Source organism: Leptosomus discolor, chromosome 3, assembly GCF_034619465.1.
Source record: "Leptosomus discolor isolate bLepDis1 chromosome 3, bLepDis1.hap2, whole genome shotgun sequence".
Taxonomy (NCBI): domain Eukaryota; kingdom Metazoa; phylum Chordata; class Aves; order Leptosomiformes; family Leptosomidae; genus Leptosomus; species Leptosomus discolor.
In genome coordinates this window covers 32,878,107-32,902,452 of record NC_141393.1, presented here as the reverse complement: position 1 = coordinate 32,902,452, position 24,346 = coordinate 32,878,107, and the positions used below count along the sequence as shown (strand labels likewise).

Here is a 24,346-nt window from a genome sequence, read left to right as displayed (position 1 = left end):
AAAATATTTTTACAATAAAACATACATGAGTTATTTGCATTAGTAATATCTAAATAATCTTATCTAAAAAATTAAATACTTAACTTCAGATTTCAAAACATAACTCTCATCCCACCAAAGCTGTAATCTCCCCCTTTTATTATCCTTATTCACAAGTGTTCCTATTAATATAAGGTAGGCATAACTTACAATTAACTTCGAAATTGCATGCAGTAAAGACAACCCTCAGTGTATACACATACATTGTGCACAGCCAATCAGTCTTTACTGTGTGTTAAAGTGTAGCATTAATTATCTAATTACTTTTGATATAATTAAAGCAGAGATTTATACAAAACTGTTGCTTAAATTCTCAAATACAGGTGAAATATAACCTGTGAAATGTCTTTAACAAACAGCTGTTATTTCCTTCTGTTTCTAAAATTGAATGGGATAATACTGGTGCTAGGCAATATTTGCACTGTAATTTTACTAAACATTTGAAATATACTATAATCAATAAATATTCTGCAAAGATCTGCTTATCTTTTGACTTGATTTTTTTTTTCTGCATCACTTAATTATACATGAGCACTGGTCTTCAGAAGATCTGATGGAATGGTAATTTGCTTCAGTATTCCTTACTAAAGAACGTCATTAATCGCAGTTTAATCTATTTCATAAACAAGCTTTATTCCATAAAGCAGTAACATTTTAAGAGAGTTTACATGGAGACTGCATTTCCATATCTCACGGGTAGGGGGCAGCTGTTAATTTATTATCACAATTATTACAATTACTATGAAGAGAATAACGTGGATCAAAATTTTCTTACAGCATTTCTGTTTTGCTTAAGTGAACAATAAAAATAATCATTAAAAGCTGAGAAGCATGGAGATAATGAATTAGATTACTAGAAACATTAAAGATGAACTTACAAGCAGTAGAAGTTCTACAGGCTTTCAGAAACTTTAAAGAAATAGAAATTTAAACCATAATTTTCTAACCCCATCCAAATCACAGGTGCAAAGTTCAACTGCATGAATAATTTGTCATGTAGAAGTTTATTATTGCTGAATAATGTGAGGGAAAAAAATTAAGAGTCCAGAAAGACTGATTTCTAAGGCTGCATTTGCTGAGACACCATTTGAGAAGCAGGGCAAAACAGAAGGCCAAACAACCAACAGTCACTCTATAGCCCCCAAATACTCTTAAAGGCTACAAACGGCAAAGATTCAAATGTAAATTGCTGAGAGGTAACAGACCAGTGATCTCAGCCCCTGGGCATTTCTGAGGATGCTTATTAAATCTACGGTCACAATCCTCCCACTGACCCACTATTTGCAAACTATACCTCTGAATAACTGTTATTACTTGTAGGGAGTCTAATTTATTTTCAGAAGGAAAAAAAAAACAACAATAAAACAAAACAAAAAAACAACCCACACACAAAAAAAAAAAAAAAACACAAAACCAAAAAACCACCTCAAAACAAAAAACCCAAATCTGAAAGCAACAAATGTGAAAATAACTACAGTCACCAAACTAGGGGAAAATACTGCTTCTGAATACATATTGTTTTGACTGCAGGGTAATGGTATTGATGGACTATGTCAGTCTGGGGTGCTACGCTACGGCTGAAGATCTCAACAGATGCACCTTATCTCTGGAAGAGGAAAAACCTCCCATGTCTTATTCTGTATAGTGCAGTAAGTCAACCAGCTTCTTTCTTATAAAGAACATTCCTGTTTCACTCAAATCAGGCAAACACCTACTTTAATTGGTGGGTTTATCTCACATCTATCTATGACTTCTCATCATCTGATCATTTCTCAAAGCATGCAAAAGGCAGATGATGCATCTAGCATACAGCTTGCAGGGAAGTGTAGTGTTGCTGCACTGTTCCTACAAACAGCTTGTGAAAGGGATAACGTTTGAGATGGCACAAAGAAAATATTAACTAACACATGCCCAAAGCAGGATCTTCTGGGGCTGGGCCTAACCATGCCTCACTCAACTTACCTCTGACATGTCAGAAAAATACAGTGTTTCTACCTTTTCTACCTTATATTCTGTGCTGTAAAGGATCTGTCCTGATGTGACACTGAGCTCTGTAATCTTAATGTTTGTTTCCACATTTTCATGCAACTCTTTATCATATAAATTCTGAACTTCCTAAGAGCTGCTAAATTAAATTCTGAGTAGTTGAAAACTTAGAGTCTAACCTTTGTGTGGCTAATACAGTACACAGCAGAAAAAAAAAAAAAGGCAATAAAGTAATCCAGATTTGTATTTGGAAATTGCTCTGACACTCTGTTTTCTCTGGGTTGTTCAAGCAGCAAACAGCAAGCTAAGTGACTCTTTGCCTGTGTACTTTAGAATATGGTTAGCTTTTTCTCCTAATACTAGTTCTGAATGAAACATCATGTCACCAAACCTGAGTATTAAGGACTTGAAGTCAAAGATAATCCTGGTTTGACCACAGAGGTACAATGCTGTGAACTTTTATTCTAGCTTACATGGGATGGAGTTGAATTAGAAATATCTAGCATTTTATAACATGATATTTATTTCTATTTTGTATTGATAAAAGAAGTATGCTTAAAACAGTTGGAACAAAGAAAATGAAAAAAATAAACACACATTTGGACAGGACATCTGAAGACCTTTACCATATTTTGGCAAAGAGAAGAATGTCTGTTCTCCAACTTACGATCCTTTTTCATAAGCATATAGGACCTTTTCTTAGTACAAGGACAGGGACAAATGCCAAAACCTACATATCATATCTACAAATATCCTTAAATGAAAGAATAAGATCTTCAATTACTGTGCAAGATTTTTTTTTTTAGCTCTTAAAACAACTAGAATAACATATCCATGAGAGTCTAAAGCAAAATCCATTCAGTCCAAAAAGTATTATCTTTTACAAGTTCACTCCAAAATATTTTACAGTGAATAAACTCCACACAAATCATAAGTATACAGCAAAGTATAGTGATAAATTTTCTCTCAAATCTCAGCATATTCACAGCAGTAACATTGATTTAAAAATAAATTAAGATCAAAAGCAAGCTTCATTAAATTCACACTACAGTAGAATTTATATGTTCTCTAAATCACCTTAGTATGTTTCCAAAATTCTATTTTTATTCATTTCGTTTAATAAGTTCTAAACCTAATGACTAAAGTAAGGATTAAAACCAACATTAGGCTGAGTCTTCATAAAAGCATAACAGGGGTGACCATGTAATTTCTTGTTAAAAGCTGTTTTCTTACAAGAAAAGAAGAAATTGGTTTGTTCCTTTGCTTTCTTGTATTTTAGCTTTACTTTTATATGAATTTTTTCTCTTTTTTTTTCCTCCTGATTTTTATCTATGGGGAAAAACAACAACAAAAAAATCTAACAACCAGGTAGCATTCAATTTAAGACATTTATTAATTTTAATAGAAAAGGAATAGTAATGCTGCTTATTAAACCGAGAAAGTGTATCTTTTTGAAGAGGGGATGAAATAGGAAGCTAAGTGATTCTAATTCTTTTCAACCGTAAAATCAAAACAAGACATGCAAATGTGGAATCATGTTTTTACTTACAGGATTGCAACTGGCAGATCATTCATGATATCCTATGAATGATATGCCAGTAGTATTCAGAGAGAGCAGCAAGAAGCTACATCTTTCCCCATGTCTCAAGAATGCTCCTGACATTGCCTCCACATTTAAGAAAGGAACAATAAACAGTGAACCCTAAAACTGATGTGCGGTGGGAGAGAGGAGAAGAGAGGCAACAAGTAAATCAATATAAAGGAATATGAACATAAAGAATTACCTGTGTAGTTGTCCAAAGGGGAAAATTGAAACAGACAATCAGAAACAGTAAAAATACCAAACTGAATTGCATTTTTTTTTAATTGCTATTTAAAAATCTCTATAGTTTCAAAAAAAAATTTGTATTTTAAAGAGACAACGCAAATAGAATGCTGAGCTGAGATACTGCAAAGTGGTCAAAGACCATGAGGAATATAATAAAAGTAGTATATTAACCTGAGAACCAGAAGAAAATATCTACAGTTAGCCTGTCAACTATAGGTTAATTCTGCTTAGAGTGTAACTGTGAAATGAAGCATTTCAGCTGAAAAGCAGCAGGAAAGGTTACCTCTGAAGCACAGGAACTTCAACCTCTCACTTGAACAGGTGAATAATTCTCCCTAGCCTTTTCTATATATGTTATCTCAAACATTATTTATTACATGTTGTCCACAGTGTGCCACTGGCAACTTGTAATCAAAAAATGAACTACCTACTGTCTTATTGCTAAATTGAAGCAAAAAGGTCACTTTATAGAGATATGAATTTACAACTGATAAAATTATCCACAAATATGAAATGTAAGGGGTTTTTCACACTAGAAAGAGAAGCGTTTTTCTAACTAACGTAGGCAGTTTCTTTCAACCTTGTTACCATGCACAATATTCAGTGGGGAGTCAAAATTATTACTGTGTAAGTCTATCATAGGAATAGCAAGATCTAAACAGAAAAGAACCTGAATGTGAAGATGAATAACTATTAAAACTGAAGATGAAAGTCTTTGCTGAGACTTAACCAAAAAGATATACTATGTTGAGAAATTATGTGAAGAGTTTTTCTGTATGTGGCAAAAGTGTACTGTAAGTTTGGGGACCTTCCGGAAAAAGTCAGTAAAATACAGGGCCTATTTCTTCTTACAGTTACATAGTTCTGAATACCACTGCCGTGCCAAACCTGATTTCCTTCACATGCATCTACTTGTGAATAAAAGAAGTGGTTTCATGTCATAATTAGAAGAAAATATTTGTTTAATATATTAATAATTTATTATGTTTGTGGTGTTCACATATCTATTATTTTAGAATCCGGTGTACTAAATTCTTTAGTGATGGGTTCATATGAAACATTGTCTATTAGATGAAGTCTTTTCCAAACAGCGTATTACTTTTGTATGTGGAACTTGGATATCACTTTCTGGATGCAAATAAAATGGTTGTATTTATCAGTGACAAATCTGACAGGTTGAAAAAAGGTCAAATTGTTATCTCTCAGAAAACTGCCAAAACAAATATTCTGAACAATCAAGCTAAAGCAATAACTTTTTTTTAATTCTACAGCACCTTTTATCAGAATACTAAGTAACTTTATATTGACTTTTCTTTTAAATACACAGTACTGAGATTTGGAAAGATTAAGTGATACAATCCAGCATCAGTCAATCTGTGGCAGACCCAAAAAGAAAACAGATTTTCCCAATACCAGTGTAAGAAATGACATCAAAATTAGGGAATTGAAATTAGATTAACATTGCAGTTAAAATTTCAGAGACAGAATATCTTAAATAACCCTCATGTCAAATTGTCAAAGGCAAGCAGAGCTAGTATCTTGATGGCCTACAATGGCTAGCAGGTTAACCTAGGATCATCATTAAAACTCACTATTTGTACTGTAAGATTAATCTACTGATAAAAACTTTATCTTTTGAACTTGGATATTGCACATATTTTAAAATTCCATGTCCTAATGATAACAGAAGACTAAACCGATGCTTTCCTTCCTACTTCTTCATCTCGCACAACAAATTACATATTAAATGTAAGTGATATGAGTTCATCAACCCTTTAAAAGCTGTCAGTATTCTGTACAGACTGCCTGTATTTCAGATTCTACGTCTCCATCAGGAATGAAAAGATTGTACTTCTGCAAGTCATTTTACAGACAGGGCTAGGACTGTTCTTTAGAGTCAAAAAAAGAGGGAGACCATCTACAGTCATCATTAGAATTTAGAGATATTGCTTAATCCCCCAGTCTCTAGTTATACGCGTACTACTGCATACCATTGCAAGCTATAGGTTTTGCATAAAGAGACAATACAAACCAAAAGTACAAATTCCTAATACCAAGATTGTAATGGCCACATGCTTGTGCTGTACCTGCTGGGTACGTGCAGTACCAAGATGACTGGCTCAGTCCCATCATGCCAAAAGGCTGAAAAAGTATTATTTATTACAGATATTGCTGCAACCAGATGACATGGATATGCTCCAAAAAACTGTAAACCTTGAGGACTGAATGGACGATACCTATCCGCACTCCACAAAATTTATATTACAGTATACTAAATGAAAAAATAAGAGTTTCAGGTGCAACAACAGGCAAAATAGAAAGTATAATTGTAAAAAAAAAAATGCCATGGGAAAAAATAGTGCATTTAAAAATTAAAAATAAAAGAAAGTTTATATAGTAATTTAATGACACAAAGTTTGTGATGATAAATGCTATTACATTACTGACATTAAGCCTATCTAAACGATAAGCGTAGTGGAAAAGACTCCTACCCAGTCACTCTCCTGACTCACTTCTAAGTGGGAATATGTCTTTTGGCCTTTTATGATCTTACAGACAGTAGTAAAGGTCAGCAGCGGTATCAGTCTCATGGAAAAATGGAGGATTGGAGAAGGGAACATGCAGGGGTTTGCATCTGCATTTATAGGTGAACATCAAACAGACAAAGAAGAAATACAAAGCTTCAGTTTATATCATTCATGATTTTGCCCTCTAAAATGATAGTAACATCAGTAAAGCAAGCAGATAACAAGAAAAAAAATAATCTTGTAAACAACTGAAAATATGTAAAGAGTTTAATTATACAAATACTTGTCTATCTAACGTCACATAACTTAAAATAAGTACTAAAACTTGTACCTTTACAAGGTACAAGAGAATGTTTTATGTGATGTTTATGGCGTTATTCACCACTTTTGAGACGAAATTCCCACTTGCAGTGTATTGTGAAAAAGTAAAATTTATTTGCTTCTTCTGGTAAATAAAAGTGAAGCTATATTCTGCCAGTTCCAGGGGTGTCAGCAGAACAGTTTCACCACTGTAGCTATATGTCTGTCAGTGCTCCGACAAAATTCATGAGAGGGTAACACAGAAGTCTAAAAGTACGGAAAGATTGAGTTCTTTTCAGTGATAGGCAGACAGGAGGAGGAAAAAAAAAAAAAATTATTTGACATGTCAAATAATTTGACATACTGCCCCTTTGGTTTGTTCTTCCTTGGGAAGTTTGCAGTGTATGATTTTTTAATGTGAACAAAGGCACAAGGAAGTTCTATTGAAAAAATAAACAAGACATTTACAACAATAATATTGGCAGATGTGTGTCTTCCTGGAACAAAGAACTAAAGAAAAAAACACTTCGAACGCAGAGATTTGTGTTACGTCCATGGCAATTCAATACAACACAACACATGATAGTTCTGAAGAAATTGTTTTCTTCCACTGTATAAGACATTTTAGAGACTATCCTCTTCTTGAGAATCATAAAATGAGTAGTTTCATGAAGACTGAATTTAAAAAAAAAAAAAAATCATCAAAAGACGAAATCACCATACAAAGGAGTTATGATCTCATCTGCATGGAGGCAAAGTGAGTCATTAAAAGGAAGCCATAATACAAGACAGATTTCCTGTCCAGCTTCCTCTGACCTCTGTTGGCAGAGCTATTTTCCTCTTGCAGTAAAAAGTGTGCCTAGAAATTGTTCTGCCCACTCCGTCAGGAGAATACAACTGACATGCTCGTCAGTGGCACGGGATCACACCAGGTATGCTTATCAGCACACATACTTGACAGTCCTCTGATTGATATGACTTATGGGGAGTCCTCCAACCCAGTTTAAAAATTTCACTCCAACAGCAACACAGCATTAAGTATTACTTAAACCTTGCTTAATCAGCTTACTAATCTTTGATATAAAATATCAATTTGGATAATTAAATTATTATAGAAAATTGAGTGATCTTAAGCCTAATATGCTACTATAGCCACACAACAAGGTGTGCTGTGAATTTATATTACACCTTAAGACTAAACTTCCTGACTTCCATCCAGTTCAATAAGCTCCTTCCTGTTATCCTAATATCAAATTTTGTGAGAAATCCCGTACCTGAACAGTTGTTTTCTATTGAGAATTACCTTACACAGCCATATATAAAAACAAACATTTGTTGTTGTTCTCTAACACTCTCCTATTGCATGACTACTGACAGGTTTGAGATTACTGTGTTGGAACCTATTTTCGTGTGACAGCCGCAGTGCAGATGCTTGTAGATACACTGGTGCTGAATGCTAATCACTACTACAGCCTGGGAACAATTGCCAGCTACGTCACTTATCACTGGAATGAACAGAAAGGCCTTAATTGCCTTTCATGTGCTTTGTGCTTCCTGCTGGAATGGCTAGAAACCACTAGGAAATACTAGGAGGCATAAAATAATTATAAATCAGTAGGAATTTCAAGGGTTCATGATAAAAGTAGTTGCAAAAGTCACTTAAGGAACTCACTACACTTCATATATAGAAATCTAATGCTGTTCAAAAGAGATCTTGGTTATTTGTATGAAAACTGAATTGAACACAGGTTATGAACAAAATGTAGCAAAAGATGTAATGTGGGATATAGTCAGGACACATTGCCCTTAATTTGTATATGCAGCTATATCACTTGACAATATTCTCATAGAAAAACTTTCTGTAAAAATAGGTATTTTTAGCTATTAAACAGTCATTTAAAGTGTAAAAGCTACACTATCATTTTCATAATTCAAAATTCATAGAAGAGCTGCAAAGTAGATACTTCTCTGACGCTAATTAAACAACATGCTCAAACAGTATTTCCTGTAAATAAAAGCGCCTCTTCCTTTTCCTCCAAATAATAATCATCAGCATATACTCATAATTTAAAAAAAAGTGAGAAAGAAGACACAGAAAAGAAAGATAGTAATAACACTTTTTAAAAAGATCTGTGCGCTCAACCTTTGTAAAACGTTCTAGTTAAGCTACACAAAATACTAAAATTAAGAGAGAGATAATAAACGTTGAACAGTTCATAAAATACGTCTAGCTGTTGGCAAAGATTTTATCTTTGTCGTTTAATGATGATTAAGCCAAATAACTGTTGTTGGAATGGAAGCAGGCTGATGAAAAAGGCTTTTAAATTGAAGTGAGGGATACCACAATTTGTATTTTTCTTAGTAGTTCTTCCATCTGTACAGTTTCTCTCTAAATTTCATTACTTTCTGTATTAGATGTCCCTTTCAACAGATAGCCATGTGTTGACCAAAGACATACTATTTTAATATGCTTGCGTTCTGTTGTATGTTAAATTGCTTGTTCATACAGCCAGCAAGTTCTAAGCAGTTCACAAGATGTCAGAGGACCAGTAATTAATAAGCATGTTAACTTCCAGGGAAAATGAGCTTGCTGTGAAGAAAACTTTTCTGGTATTTGATCTAATTTGTGCAAGATCGGATAGAAGCATTCAGCTATCTTAAGATTGTGTGTTAAAAACTGTTAACACATACTGAATACTTACATTGTTTGAACACAAAGTACATTGTTTAACAGTACATTAAAAAAATTAATAAGGTATTCATTAAGCATGAATCCATTCTAAAAAACACGGTATGAAGTAATTTTAACAATTTGCATAGGGAAGGCAAAAAGATACACAGTATGATAATTTGTGGACATAATGAACCAGAGAGATTTCTTTTCCAGTTAAAAGAGAAACAAATGAGTGTAATTTAAACACTGTTAAAAGCACAGCTTATGCATTTAAAAATAAGACATGAATTAAACTTACTTAGATGTGTTTAGTATGTTTTTAGAGACAATTTTATGTCATTCTTCATCAATACATTTTAATTTCAAATCTATTTTTTTATTACATACACTATTTAAATAATGCCCCTGTGTTACTGTCCACAAACACATTTCAAAATTCTTAAAGTAAATAGACAAAGAAAGGAGTCTGTTTGCCGTTCCTAGGTTGATATCCAGCTAATTAAACATAGTTTTAGGGGTAATTCCATTATAATTTATAAGTGATCCAGGAAGTAAATACGTGTGTGCATATATACATAAACATACATATACCAAGAGTTACTTTGTCTACAGACACCAGCGTGTATCCTTGCTATTTATTAATCAAATCAAATTTAAAAAAAGACTATTTTACAAGATACTTTGCTTTCATCAGAGATTTAAAAAAAGACAACAAAACAAATTAAAAGAAGAAAAATGTTTTCCATTCAATTTACCAATTTCTAGTAAGAGTTAGATATCTATGGTTATGGGTGTATATATGTGAATGAACGAATAAATCCTTAACCCACCATATCTTTTTCTCCAGTTTGCAAGCTGTCACCCGTGAAAAGTATGGTGTAGATGGTAGGATGATACTGTACCTGATTGGCTCTGGAGGTGGTCATGGGATCAGATGGAGAGGACTTGGTGGTAGTTGGGGAAGATGGCAATGTCTGGGAACAAAGCAGTTCAGGAGCAAATCAACCTTTACAAGCCTTAGACTGAACAGTTAAAAAAATAAATAAACCAACAAAAGTAACATAACTAGAAAATTAAAATAAATAAAAAATGCCTAGGATAAAATCTTTCTCCTACTCATTGGAACTTAATGGAATTTAAAGTCAATTGGATAAATAATGCATGTAAATATGCATGCTTATGCATGTAAAAACAAATTCATGACTTGAAATTAAGATGGTGAAGTCACATAAATACTCAAACATATGCTGACCACATGAGGAATATATTCTTTCCTCTCTCCTCCTCTTGGGGAAAATGAAGACTATAGTAAACAAAAATTCCAGCAAGTTCAATGAGCACACTAGAAACAGTCATCAGTCTACAAACAAACAGGGCCAACGTCTGAAAGAAGTTAAGAGACATTTACTTTGGTACCCTATAATGCACCATTCTATAGCACGGACCATAGCCAGCAAACTGTTTTCCAGATCTTAGAATAATTACACTGAAGCTACTGGGTTTTTAGCAATAGACTAAATACTAAAATATTCATTGATCTTTTTTAATCAAGGGGCAGGTGAAAAAATGTAAACATCAATTGCATGATGGATGAACATGCAACTAATACCTTCACAACAAATTACTACAACATATTTATGATTAGCGTTAAAAATGTTCATTTAGTTGAGCAAAGGTTAACAACTTATCAGGCCTGTGTTCAAAATAAACACAAAAAAGAATTAAGAGTCATATTTATTGATCATGTTTTCTATATAATATACATACGCTTAACATTAATTCTTGAACATATCAGAAAAGCACTGCTCTGTTTAAAATTTTTATATACACATTTCTTTTTTTTAAAAAGTATTTGATCCTGACAGAATAACTCTTCTCTTTATAAATGTAGTGAAAATGTAAAATTCCAATTTTCAAAACATAACATACAATACTATTCAGAGCATGTTTTTTGACATCTTTGTAATATATAAATATTATAAGATACCCAAAATTACACTACCTTTACTTTAAGAAATAAGATGTTAAAATGCTATACAATGTGATTTATCATATGGTCATATAGTTAGAAGAGAAAACTATCTAGAAATAAATGAAGCAAAATTTCACACTTTCAGCTGTTTCCGTTACTTACAATCATTGACAGTCCCTCATAAAATAGGTATACATACTTTTGCACTAAAACTCTTAATGCATATGAGAAAGCTGGACACTGTGAATGCATAAAGTTGTGTATTAGCAAAATACGGGCTTGTACATATGCACACACAAATATTTAAGTTGTATGTTAAGCAATTTGAAGATCCATTTTTTCACAGTTTGTACATAAACAAGCAGCCAAAACAGGAAAAAAAATATCTTAAAATATAGATCCTTGTTTTGTGTTTCCAACTTGTAACTCGTTATAGAACAGTAAAAACAAAAATAAAACATATACAGCTTAAGCATCAACTGGGACTTTTTCAAGAGGTTTAAGTAAAAAATACTACCATGTATAGAGCATTATGAAAAATATGTAGCTTGACAAAATGTTATTGGTAGCAGACGTTATACATTGTGAAAATCAAGACAATTATAAAGAATTCTCCCATGTCTTTCTGTACAGAACATGGGTCCATTTCGAGGGGTTAGAATTATTTAGGAAAAGAAATGTCATATTCCACGATTGTACCTGGCTAACCCTATTCATTTATACTTCTGATTTTAGTGGGATGATGCAGTATCTCTCTTACTAAAGTCTGAAGTTGTAATGAACTGATTTTCATTATTTGAACTCTAACAGGAAAAAACCCAAAAAACCAAAATCAAACAAAGAAAATAAATAAATAAATAACCTCCCCCCAAAAAAACCACACACAAAAAAAAAAAGCCAGCCAAATAGAATGGAGGACTAACTTATCCTGATAGCTTTTCTTTACTATAGTTATATACTAAACTCTCATCCTGAAAAAAAAAAAAAATGTTACTATTCTTCAGCAAAACTCCGAAGCTATAATTTGACTAAAATATTTCAGTTATCTGATAGCTTGTTTGATCAGCACCACTGCTAACTAGGGAGTACTTTATTGTATATTGTTTTGGTATGCTAGGCTAATTAATAAAATGAAAGATAGTTTATTCTTCACAAGTGTTACTAAGTGTAACCAGTGGATTTATAAGAAAATATGTAGAATACTTCAACACTCTATAATGATCTAATCACTGATACCACAAGTAATTCAAGAAACTGGAAGCATCTCAGTTTTCAATTCATATCAATCTTTCTAAAGCACAGAACTATATGGCCGCATTGAAAAAGAAGTGACAATAATTTCAGGTTACTGTTGAACTATAAAATCCATTAAGTAGAAGCATTTTCTATGCCATTTTAGCAAAAGCTTTTTTTTTAAGTACAATGGAAAAAAGATAAAAACATTTAAAAGCAAAACAACTGTATTAACAAACAAGAATAAAGTATGGGCATAAACGTTTTTTCCAAATATACATATCAATGATAAAATACTGAAAACAGCAATAAGGTTTTTTGTTTTGTGTTTTTCTTTGTACATCAGTTTGGTTTTGAGGCTTAATCTCTACTACTTTGTTTACTGACATAACTGCTTTTATTTTTTTTATATATATCTACATATATATCTATAAAAGTGTGCATATACATATATATTTTCATTACTTTTCATGTTTTTATATAATTCTGGAGACATTAATTTATGGAGACACATTTTTTTATTTCTTCAATATTAAAGCAACACAAAGTGATTTCTCAAAAATAATAATGAAAAAATCCACCACAGGCATTTGGATTTTGTATTGAATTTCCACCAGCTGATAAGTAATTTATTGACACACTCTCAATTGCTTTGCAAGAACTTCTAGGCAAAACTACTTCTTAAAGAAAGTTGGACAGAGCTCAACAATTTTGATTTATTACGCAGCACAGAATAATTTTCTTAAAATTTGGCAAGTGTTTTGCATTATGCAAGCACTTGAATTTAGTAGTTATTAGGCTTCTGAAAACGAGATGTAGAAAGTGATTAGAAATCATAAGATGAATTTACATGACAGAGTTTCAATTTTTGAGACTGAAACATGCATACTATATTTGAAGATTTCCTGATACTGCAGGTTGCCTGCTGGCAAGGTTATAGAAAAAAAGCCAGTCAGAATTTCTACCACACACCACTTCTAAGACTCGTGAGGTTTTTTTAAGCTGTATCTTGAATAGTATAGTCCAAGACATGACGAAATTGGTCTTCTCTGTTTTCTCAAATATTATTTCCTTTCTTGCTACTTATGAGACAACGAATGGAAGACTGTATTTACAGGTAAGAGAGCATTGTTTGTTTTTACTTTAAGCTTCTAGAACAGAAGTTTGAGATAACAGATTTTATGTAATAAAATATTTTAGAAATAAAATTATGTTTGAACCATATCTGAGTTGTAGTATTTTCTGAATGTCCAGGAAAAGACTTCTTCCTTGTGTTGTTCACAAGAATAGATTATACTGCGAGAGATTGCTCTCAGGCTGCACAACATACTAAAGGGTGCAGAAAGATAGTCAAAGCATCATACTTCCATGCATCATATTTTGAGTAGAAGAGTGAAGATACACCTGTATCACAGCAGTATAGAATACATATACTTCATCTGCACAGTGTTGCAAAAGGTCTCTGAGCCCTCTTTCAATGACTTCATGAATTGCTTAATGCAGACCTATGTATAAATGACAACTCACACCTCAAACATATATACACTAAAAAAATTTCAGTACTTACACCCTAGATAATAAATCTTGCACTGAGACAGTTAACTGAATTCTCAGTACCTGTTAGTATATTTATATAGAGAAGAGGAGAAAGAAAAGGCAGAAAATTAAATACTACTTGAAAACAGGGTTAAAGACATGTAAACATGTAAAGAACACCATTTAAATGTGAAGATGAAACTGCATTCACAGCTTACCAATTTCTAGCTTCTCACTACAGGGCTTGCCAAACAAAGGAAATCTTGGTAATAACATTACCGACATTAAATTACTATTAATACTAAGCTAATACTGAGTTTCAGTCTTGTATATATTAATAGTGGTGCTTTTAAATCACTGAAATTAATGTCATGACAAAATGAATTTGCTTAAGCCAGTATTTTAATGCACTTTAAGAAAAGGTGGCATGTTTTTTGAATTGTATTAAATAGTTGAATACCTTCTGCAGTTAAAACGAGAAACAGAGAGCACTGCAAGGCCCCATTGTGCTGAACAAAATAAAAGACTGACTTACTAGACTTTCAACAGTATCAGAGGTGAGCCTTTCTGAACAGATCACTTGCTTTGCTAAACATATTGAATCATCTTTTCATCTGCTGTGATCTCCTTTAATCTGTAAATTTGGCAAATGATTCTCATCTCACTGATGACTGCATAAACATACAACACATTTCAAAAATGAAATTTGGAAAAAGAAACAATCAAGGATTAATACTTTATTTGATGACTTCAGTGATCTAATTTTACTTGCTACCTTTTCACTTCTGCAAAGAACAAATAAAATACATTCTGATGATAGTTTGGCCTCTTTGCATTTGGTTTTGCTTTTGTGCAAAAGAATACACAGGGCATAGGGCAATACAAAAAGACTAAACAAGCAAGCATATACAGATGTAACGCTTACCTATAGGTGTCTATAATGGTAATTTATCTGTATTTATGAACTCTGCAGGACTTGTCTTCGAAAAATGAAAGAAGTGTGGTAAGTATGATGTAAAAGAACGATTATTGCACATTTTGTCTGGGGACAAGAAGGGGTAAGAAGCTTAAAGCAAACCCGCAGGTGCCATTTGGATCATCAGAACAAATCTGGTTGGAGGGAATAATTTAGGATGAAGATTACAGTAAAATGGACAAAGAAAAATCAAGACTATCTCTTTCCTCAAAACTTGTCACAGTAAGACAGAACTACTACAAGATCTGGTGTTGTTATACAGAAATACCAGAAAACTCATGTAAGTAACCAGGCACAGGCATCAAAACACATAAGAAGATATGGGTCTAAGATTCATGTCAAAAAAACCCTAGGTCCTAGAAGGAAAGAAAATGTCACCTTTAGATTCTGGGCTACTTTGGGATTTGGAAAAATACCACCAAAACTACAAAGCCATTAACAGGCTTGAGATAACTTAAGAATTTTCTTAAAAATCAGAACACTGTTGAAAAAGTATGCAATGTTGAATGCTGCTGTTCATCCCCTAACAAAACCTTCTATTTACATTCCACTTTTGAAACACATATGATGAAGAGTTAATCATCAGCTACAGAGTTAATTGTGTTCATAAAACACGCTTTTGCATACATATTATTATATCCAACACTGGTGAACCAAAACAGAAAATTAAAAACAGTGACCTGGCACCAGAATTAAGTCAAGGGCACACAAGCGACTGGATATGGTGTATATATATTTTTATGGAATGTTAAACTTTTGTCATGGGGTCTGATGTACAGAACTGTCTCTCTAGTAATTTTTTTTTTTGTCCTCACAACTTCTAAACACACCTGCATATCATCTTATTCATTGCAGAATAATAACTGGTGTGATTCTTCACCTATGTTCAAAGTGAGAAAAGTTTATGAGAAATTGTTGACCAGATAAAGAGACACAGTGATCTACAAAACTACTTATTATTTACTGCAAATGAAAAACGTAGAGCTATTTTCTCATAATCTGGAATATAGTAAGGTTCATCCAGGTGAAGACTGTTGCCTTAAATGTATGATAAAAAGAAGAAAGGCTTACCAGAAGGGAGAGGCATTTTAAGAAACCAGTGAAGGTTTCTTAACGAAGGACGGACTTGGGGGTTCTGGTGGATGAAAAACTGAATACAAGCCAGCAATGTGCGCTCACAGCCCAGAAAGCCAATTGCATCCTGGGCTGCATCAAGAGGTGTGGCCAGAAGGCTGAGGGAGGTGATCCTCCCCCTCTACTCTGCTCTTGTGAGACCCCCATCTGCAGTGCTGAGTCCAGCTCTGGGACCTCCAGCACAAGACAGACATGAAACTGCTCGACTGGGTCCGGGGGAGGGCCATGAAGATATCAGGGGGCTGGAGCACCTGCCCTGTGAGGACAGGCTGAGACAGTTGGTGGTGTTCAGCCTGGAGAAGAGAAGGCTACAGGGAGACCTTACAGTGGCCTTCCAGTACTTAAAGGGGACCTACACGAAAGATGTGGACAGACTTTTTATTGGTGTGTATATATATGTATACACAGTGATATGTAGGGATTGTACTGATAGGACGAGGGGTAATGGTTTCAAACTGAAAGAAGGAAGATTTAGATTAGATATTAGGAAGAAATTCTCCCTGTGAGGGTGATGAGACACTAGAACAGGTTGCCCAGAGAAGCTGTGGCTGCCCCTCCCTGGAAATGTTCAAGACCAGGTTGGATGGGGCTTTGAGGTGTCCCTGCCCGTGGGGGTTGGAAGTAGGTGATCTTTAAGGTCCCTTCCAACCCAAACCATTCTATGATTCTATGAAGTCTACTGAGTGTTTATAGTTTGAAGATCTCATAAACCATTAAAAAACACTCTATTTAAGCCATTATTTTCAGAACTGTAATCTTAACATCAGGTTCTACTTAAGCACGTCAAAGTAAAACTTTTTATTTAAAAATTATGAACATTTCAACTTTTTTTTTTGTTGGTCAGCATTTCCAAAGTAAAAGTAGTCATTTGCACTAGAAAAATGTGGATTTACAAATCCGAGTTCAGACATTCAGTTTTGCAGATTTTGAATACGTCTGGGACCATGATTAATGAAGAGAAGTTAAAGACTCACAAGAGGTTAATGATCTACTGAAAAAACTGAAATGAAACTGGATCCAATTAAAGTATTAATTGGAAGTTCTATATGTCAAAGTTTCACCCTAGATTTTCAAGGAAGAAATTCTAAAACCTTTGTCCACGCTTCAATAGCTAAACTTTTCACAGAATCAGAGAATGATTCAAGTTGGAATGGATCTCGGAAGGCCAGACAGTGCAAACTGCTGCTTAAAGCCATTAAGTATAAGATCACACATCTTTCCTTCCATATAATGCACAGTTCTGCAATGGCCATCTTTGATTCCATGTGCTTCCTGGACAGGCTGCCACACCACCTGCTACTTGTAAAACAACTGAAGGCTGGAAGGAAAATTCAACTAGCATACAAAGAAGTTGCAATAGTTTCTGAAGAAGGTGATGTGATAAGACCACGTTATACAGCCTTTTCCATTGTTCATGGGTGTTGCTATTAATTTAGAGGTGAAATTTAAAGATTTGTATGCTAATTACAAAGCTGAAACAGCTCAGGCTCCTGATCACTTTATGAAAACTGTATTCTGTTACCCTGGGTTACAATTTGGTCTGAAAGATCTGGTGTGACAATTCAACTAATGAAGAGAGAAAAAGGAAATTAGGTGCTCATAGCAGTTTCCAGGAAGTAAAAGGGCACAGGAATCAGTTGGTTATTGTCAAATGATACATAGAAACAGCAGATGGCTGACATCCATTAAGAGATTGCCCATGTTATATGGAGATAAAAGATGAAAACATTTGTCAATTAAATATCTATCAGACCTGCTTGGAGGAGAGAACTACCTGGGTATATACTGATAAGTCCACAGGAGTAGGAGATGTAGAAAAATGCAAAGAAGGCTCAAAAGGAACCAGATAGACTTGTTTGCAAATCTGCTGAAGCTGAAAAACTTGAAGTTAGAGAGAACAGAATGTTTGGATAGTGACTTGCATTAGTAAAGAGAAATGCCAGGCCAGACTCAGCCTCTGTGTATACCCGTGCCTTTCCTGAAGACAGAAAGTTCTGAAGCTCAAGCAGTCAGCAAAGGGTTTACCTAGTCTTTCTTCATTGAAACTGTAGACAGAAGAGATTTCCTTTCTTAGCTCGCTTCTCTGAGGCGAGTGTTGGTAAAGCAGCCCAGGACAAAGAAATTACAACAGAGAAATGTGAGGTGCATGCTCATACAGACATGGGTGGCATTGAAAAGCTTTAACTACAGGTATCTTCATCCATGGGCAGAAACCTACCTTTTTTCTTTTTTTTTTTTTTTTTTGGTAAAAATAGCTAGAAAATCAACAGAAATATCTTCAAAGTTTCTAATGAAGATAAAATTTATTATTTCAAATCAACTCTCAATCTCAAATGTTAAGTCTACTTTCTTCAACCTGCAACATAATACTTTGGGTGCCAAAGTTCTTGAGTAATACTCTAAGACAGAAAGAAACATGTAAAAGTTTGTGTAAAAGAGGAAATTGTAATTCATAAGGCTTTATTTTTTTTTTTGCCATGTTCAAAATGATTTGCATTATACATTATCCTGATTATTTTAATAAAATTACGATCTGTCTGCTATTAAAAAAATAGCACTGGCCTTCTAGATCACGATTACCTGTTACAAAATATTATCCTTTTAATTTCTTAAGTCAAGGTATGGCATCTTTCATTAAGATACAGGATTTTCTAACATTAAATTATAGATTACTTCAATGCAAACTATCTAAGAACTAAGCTGACAATTTCACTTCTTGGTGAGAATAATGGATTTTAGATTTTAGATTTGTTGAGTCAATATTTATAGTGTATCAATTTATCATGAATAGATGTTGCTTCATCAAAAGAGAAGTGGTTAAAACTGCTCAACATATGCACATGCATATCTCCAAATAATTGCAGTCATATTATTATGCACCTGTATGTATACAGGTAATATATCAAAATTTTACAATGTACAGCCAGTCACTAAATAACAGTCTTGCAAGTTATACATTGTATTTAGTATGTGTCTTAACTTCACTAGCCTCAGGCTCTGTTCACTAATCCATCCCTCCAGAGTTTAATTCAACATTCCAAACATGGAATTGTGCTTTAAAAAAATAAAAAATAAAAAAACCCAAAACATCAAACCCCAAACCAAACAACCAAACCAGAACAAAACAAAACAAAATTTTAAAAAAACCCTCAACAACTTTACAAATAAGTTTTCTGGAGAAGAACTGTGGACAAGTTGTATCAACTTCAGATGCAAGACAGGAAGTATTTAGGCGTGTCATTATACAGCTCTGTAACCTAGTTTCTCAGGATCTTACTGACTTACCTAAAAATTATCTTAATTTCTTTGCAAAGGGGAAAAACCACTTTTTATTGTAATAGAGTACACTAATTTCTCATTGGTTTAAGAAGTACTGGCATAAAATCTAACATTTTATGAGCAGAAAAACCATTCAAAATATAGATCACCTCAGCTTTTATCTGTCTCGGGCATAACCATTTTCATGTCTAACAATTGAGAAATTAGTCCTGTAAAATTGGGGCTTTTCCTTTTAGTATTTCTTATAAATTATCTAGAATATTTTTATGTATAAGTATCACGTATACAGAAAAGATAATATAGAAGTAAATATTAGAAATCATATACAAAGGCTTATGCACAGTTTCATCCATCTAAAGCAGTCTGATCATTCCAAACTCATCCTGTTCAAACACATCTTCATATAAGCATTCTGTGTATGTCACTATATACAAAGTAAAGTAATTGCATACAGTTACCAAATTACTTTATAGGACACTGAATCCTGCCAGTGCAGAAGGACGAAACAATCTTTTCCCATATAGGACAGGTGAGAAACTAAAATCTATCCTATATAGGATAGAGAGACAAGACAAAATTTTACTAATGTTCATTCATTTCTTTCTTCATCTTTTTCTTATTCAGTACAATGGAAAATAATTTTAACTCCTGTATGACACACATTTTACATTCTCCTTACAGGGCAATTTTTTAAAAAATTAAAATTGTTCTAGAAAATATAAAGGACTAATGAATACTAGACCAATAATACCTTGCAAATGTATTTTGCATTGCTCATAGATTTTGAAAGAAGTCAATGTAAAACAGGCAAAAAGATGTCAAAAATAACATAAAAAGGAACTGTAGAAAACATCCCAATTAAATTATTTTTATATTTTCAAGTTCTTACAGGTAAGATTTTAAAGTATCTAATATAGGGTCTAAAAAAAATTAACATTTAAAATTTTATTTTCTGTACATAAAAGTAGGAAACATTCAGTTAATCTGTGATTTTTAGTAATGCTAAAGATTTACAAAGAGGTTTAAGATTAAAATTCAGAGACCTTTAACTAGAACCTGAAAGTTTATACAGTATAAGTAAGGTTATGATCTTTATATGGTTATGTATAAGGTTACATCCTTATACAGTAAAGAAAGGTCTATGAAAGAAACACATTAGAGTGTGGCATTGAAACTTATAAAACACTGTCTAAAAGAACTGCTGAGAAACATGGAACATGTAAGTACAAGGAAAAAGAGGACCAGCAAATTACTAAAGGGTAAAATAATATTTTCTTAAAGAACACATTATGTTGACCCCTTGCAGCCTTAAAGTTTTAAGACTTCCAAGGAGCTGCTGTGACTCTCTATTCCCAACCAAAAACTCACTTGTTTGATGCGGTCTGGATTAACAGTGGTCTGAGGCTGTAGAATGCTGACAGGCTCTGTCTTGGCCACATTTTGAGGCATTTCTCGAATCTTCTCTGCAATGAAGCCATGAACTGCATTTAGTGCTTCAACTGTTCCCTGGATCAGACACACCCGCTCTGTAGTACCTGCAAATACCAAAAGTTGATCTAAATGAAGTGGATTCTTCAATTATGCTTCAATTAGGACATAAAGATGGCACTCAAAAGCAGCCTTGCAAAACCAACTAACAATACCTCTATAAACATACAAACAAAAGGAGAGATTTCCAAAAGTTGACATACTGATGATCTGTAGATGTTTTAAACAAGTTCTGTTTGTGTAGATCCTACAAACACATAACTTTCCAAGCCAATCTGGATACTATAAGTTAGAAGGGGGGAAAAAAGAAGAGATGATCTCTAAAGACTGAATATTTCACTACCAAAAGTTGAAACAGCACACTAAGACCTCTGCCTGCTCATTAACTAAATGTATTCATGTACACTTACAATTCCTAAGAAACAGTATCAGACTACACCAAAATTCAGCGCTTGTGGTAGAAACTACAGCAAAACTGATAGAATGAGAAACAAACATTTTGTCTCTATTAAAATGTTATTTAAAAATAATTATCATTAGGATTAAAACATGTCAATCGGTATATCAAAAGGTGCCAGGTTAGTAATCCTTGAGACAAAAATATAAAGTTAAAACAATTACGTTTTTAACAGCAAGTTATACAAGTATCACAATGAAATGTGTATTTCTTAAGAGTAAGATTTTTAGAACATTTATGTGACCTTTTATAATGTCTTTTCCACAAATCAACTTCAAAGCACAGCTTTTTTTTTTTATTTCCCTTTTTTTTCTCTCTCCCCCTCATCCCCAAACAGTCCATCAAAAAAGGGAGTTTGAATTACATGAGTGAAAGGCACCACGGGAAACGAAACTCGGTTCCTAGACGAAGCTTTCTTAATGCCTTTTTTTTTTTTTATTCCTCCTATTTGTCTTCTCCCCCTTTTGCAAACAACTCCTGTGGTTTCTGTGTAAAGCAATCCAGCTCTAAGAAAATTCTCTGGGGAGTCTTTACACGGCAGTATTAATTGTCTCCTAAATGATGAGATGTGATGTGGATGGATCAATGCAGCTAATGCAAGTGTTCTCTAGGTCAGCAGACAACAGACTGAAACAAAACACAGATCAAGTTACGTCCAAGCTACCGAGCCTAATAGGGCGAGCACTTAACAGGGATAACTACTGTCAAAACATTTGAAAGGAAAACAGTCGATGCTAAATAGGAATTTCATTAGACTTGACACTAAATGACTAAAGGGTATTCTACAATCTGTGTTATTTTAGAAGGTGCTACGTAATAAAAATATGCTTTATATCATACCGCAGACCAAACACTCTGCATTTTAGTGGGTATAAACCAGGATGCGGTAAACAGAAATCACCGTTCCATGAAGAAATACAATTGTTCAAAAGCACATTTCACAGAGTAAGATACCACAAGAGTAGCACATTTTCTTCGAGGGTTACATCAATAAAATAAAGGTTGAAAAAAAAGCATGGAGAAATCGCATACATGTACAGTTGGGATTTGCTTTAATCTTCTGAAGTGATGTTGTCATATTCCTTGACACAACTCTAACAGCTTTTCATTCAGATAACAGTATAATATTTTACAAGAGTCATACAAAAGAAAAACTGCCAGCTATATGACCAACTTGTTTAACAAAAATAATCCTATGAATCACTAAAGTTGGTGAAATTTCTGTAATTTTAAAAGCTTTTAGGTTCTATTAGTGTCCAAAGTAAACTGTCAGATTATTTATCATTTTCAGTTTTTTAACAGTTGCATCCTCTCTTTTTTTCATGTTTCTGCGAACAAAAGCTCAGCCAACTATATGCATACTTTTTGTCATGCAATTTTCAAAGTATGTATTTGAAATACAGATCTCATTTTTAAAATAACTGACTTAGAGAAAGCCGAATTACTAAACAATCACTTCCTTTCTATTTATTTTTTTGTGTGTACAAACATAGCCAATCCAAAACCATTATATTTTTTAAATTATTTACAATTCAAATCAGAGTACGGTCATGTATTGTATATTACATTTTACATACGAAGAGATAAAACATATACAAGAGAAGAATAATTCTGCCACAGAAAATGACTAAACTTAGAGCAGGTGGTCATCATCTCTGTACATTCAAAAATACAGAAAAATTTTTTACATATGTTCAAGAATACTGAAGGCAATGTTTGCATGTGGCTGGAAAACAGGAAAAGCATGTATCTATATACATGCTGCTGCTGATGTTGATATAATCTTTTCATGTTTACTTTTTCTAAGAAACCCAAGTAAATTACTCAGTATTTGTATGTGCTCTGTTTTTCAGCAAGTAAAATGTGGTTTCTTTCCTCCTATATCAGAATTAAAATTCAATTTGCACATGTATGTTTTAACTTTTTCTTATCAAAATTAAAATAAGAAAAATCTTGTACTGCTCACCAAAACCAGATTTTTAAAGGTAACAGAGAAAAAAGAAGACTTACTCAATCTTTCGTTCTGTTTATCTTTTAAGGGGAAATATTCGGGGCCTAGTTTTTAAATATGAAAACAGATATGGCATTATATAAAATAATCTTTTTCTTTGCAGGTCCATGGGGGAGGGAAAGAAACCATTAGCAGCCATCAGGCAATTTAAAAGCAACTAAATAAAAACCTGTTCTGAAATCTAATAAGTTAGTCAGGCCTAGAAACTAAACAGCTTGCAATAACTTTATTTTAATCTTTCCTTCTTCCTTCTACCTCCTTTAACTACCTAAAATTTTACTTCTGGCAAATATCCTTGGCAACCACATCACACTGATTTTATCAAGAACTTCAAAACAACAGACCACAAGCTTTTTCTCTGAGAAGGTTGTTATTTACTTGTTAGACAACTGATACAGCTTTTAAAACAACCATTAGAATAAATGCTAGAAGATTCAACAGGATAAGGGACCCTAATGCTTTCAGTGGTTTTATTTCTATACTTAACAGGCTTACATCTCTACATGGTTACCATTAAACTTTTGAGTGTTTTCTTAAAAGACACTGATTCAATGTGTAAGACTTCTACTGTATTCACAGAAACACTCACAAAATGTTAAACGTGCTTCCGTATTTTATGAACATTAGTTGAAATGTTTCAGGAAACACACTGTACCTTTCAGAAAGGACTGTCTGGCATTTATATGACTCCAAATACTTTTCATTGGGCTTTTACATCAATCTTAAGGAGTATTTAAAAACCTAAAACCCACAATGCATTATCAGCCCAAGGTAATCCCAATACATCCACTAAATAATTCTCTTTATATTTTTCTAGTGTACCATGCCAATTTCTTTGACACTGAAAGGGAAAACCTGACAGAGAAGCCAAAGTTAAAACCTTAACTAAATGAGAGGCTGCACTA

General features: G+C 33.4%; 1 protein-coding gene across 2 annotated transcripts in view; it reads right to left on the bottom strand.

Annotated features, from left to right (window-relative positions):
- Positions 1 to 24,346, bottom strand: part of NOVA1 (NOVA alternative splicing regulator 1) — a 150,065-nt gene that overhangs the window by 16,696 nt on the left and 109,023 nt on the right. The window contains exons 3-4 of one of the 2 annotated variants that reach the window (XM_086462908.1): positions 20,854 to 21,020; positions 10,258 to 10,329 (exon numbers count right to left, since the gene is read on the bottom strand). In XM_086462908.1, coding sequence (XP_086319034.1) covers positions 10,258 to 10,329; positions 20,854 to 21,020 — 239 coding nt within the window. The remainder of the gene's footprint in view (positions 1 to 10,257; positions 10,330 to 20,853; positions 21,021 to 24,346) is intronic. The other variant, XM_086462909.1, reaches the window with a different exon arrangement.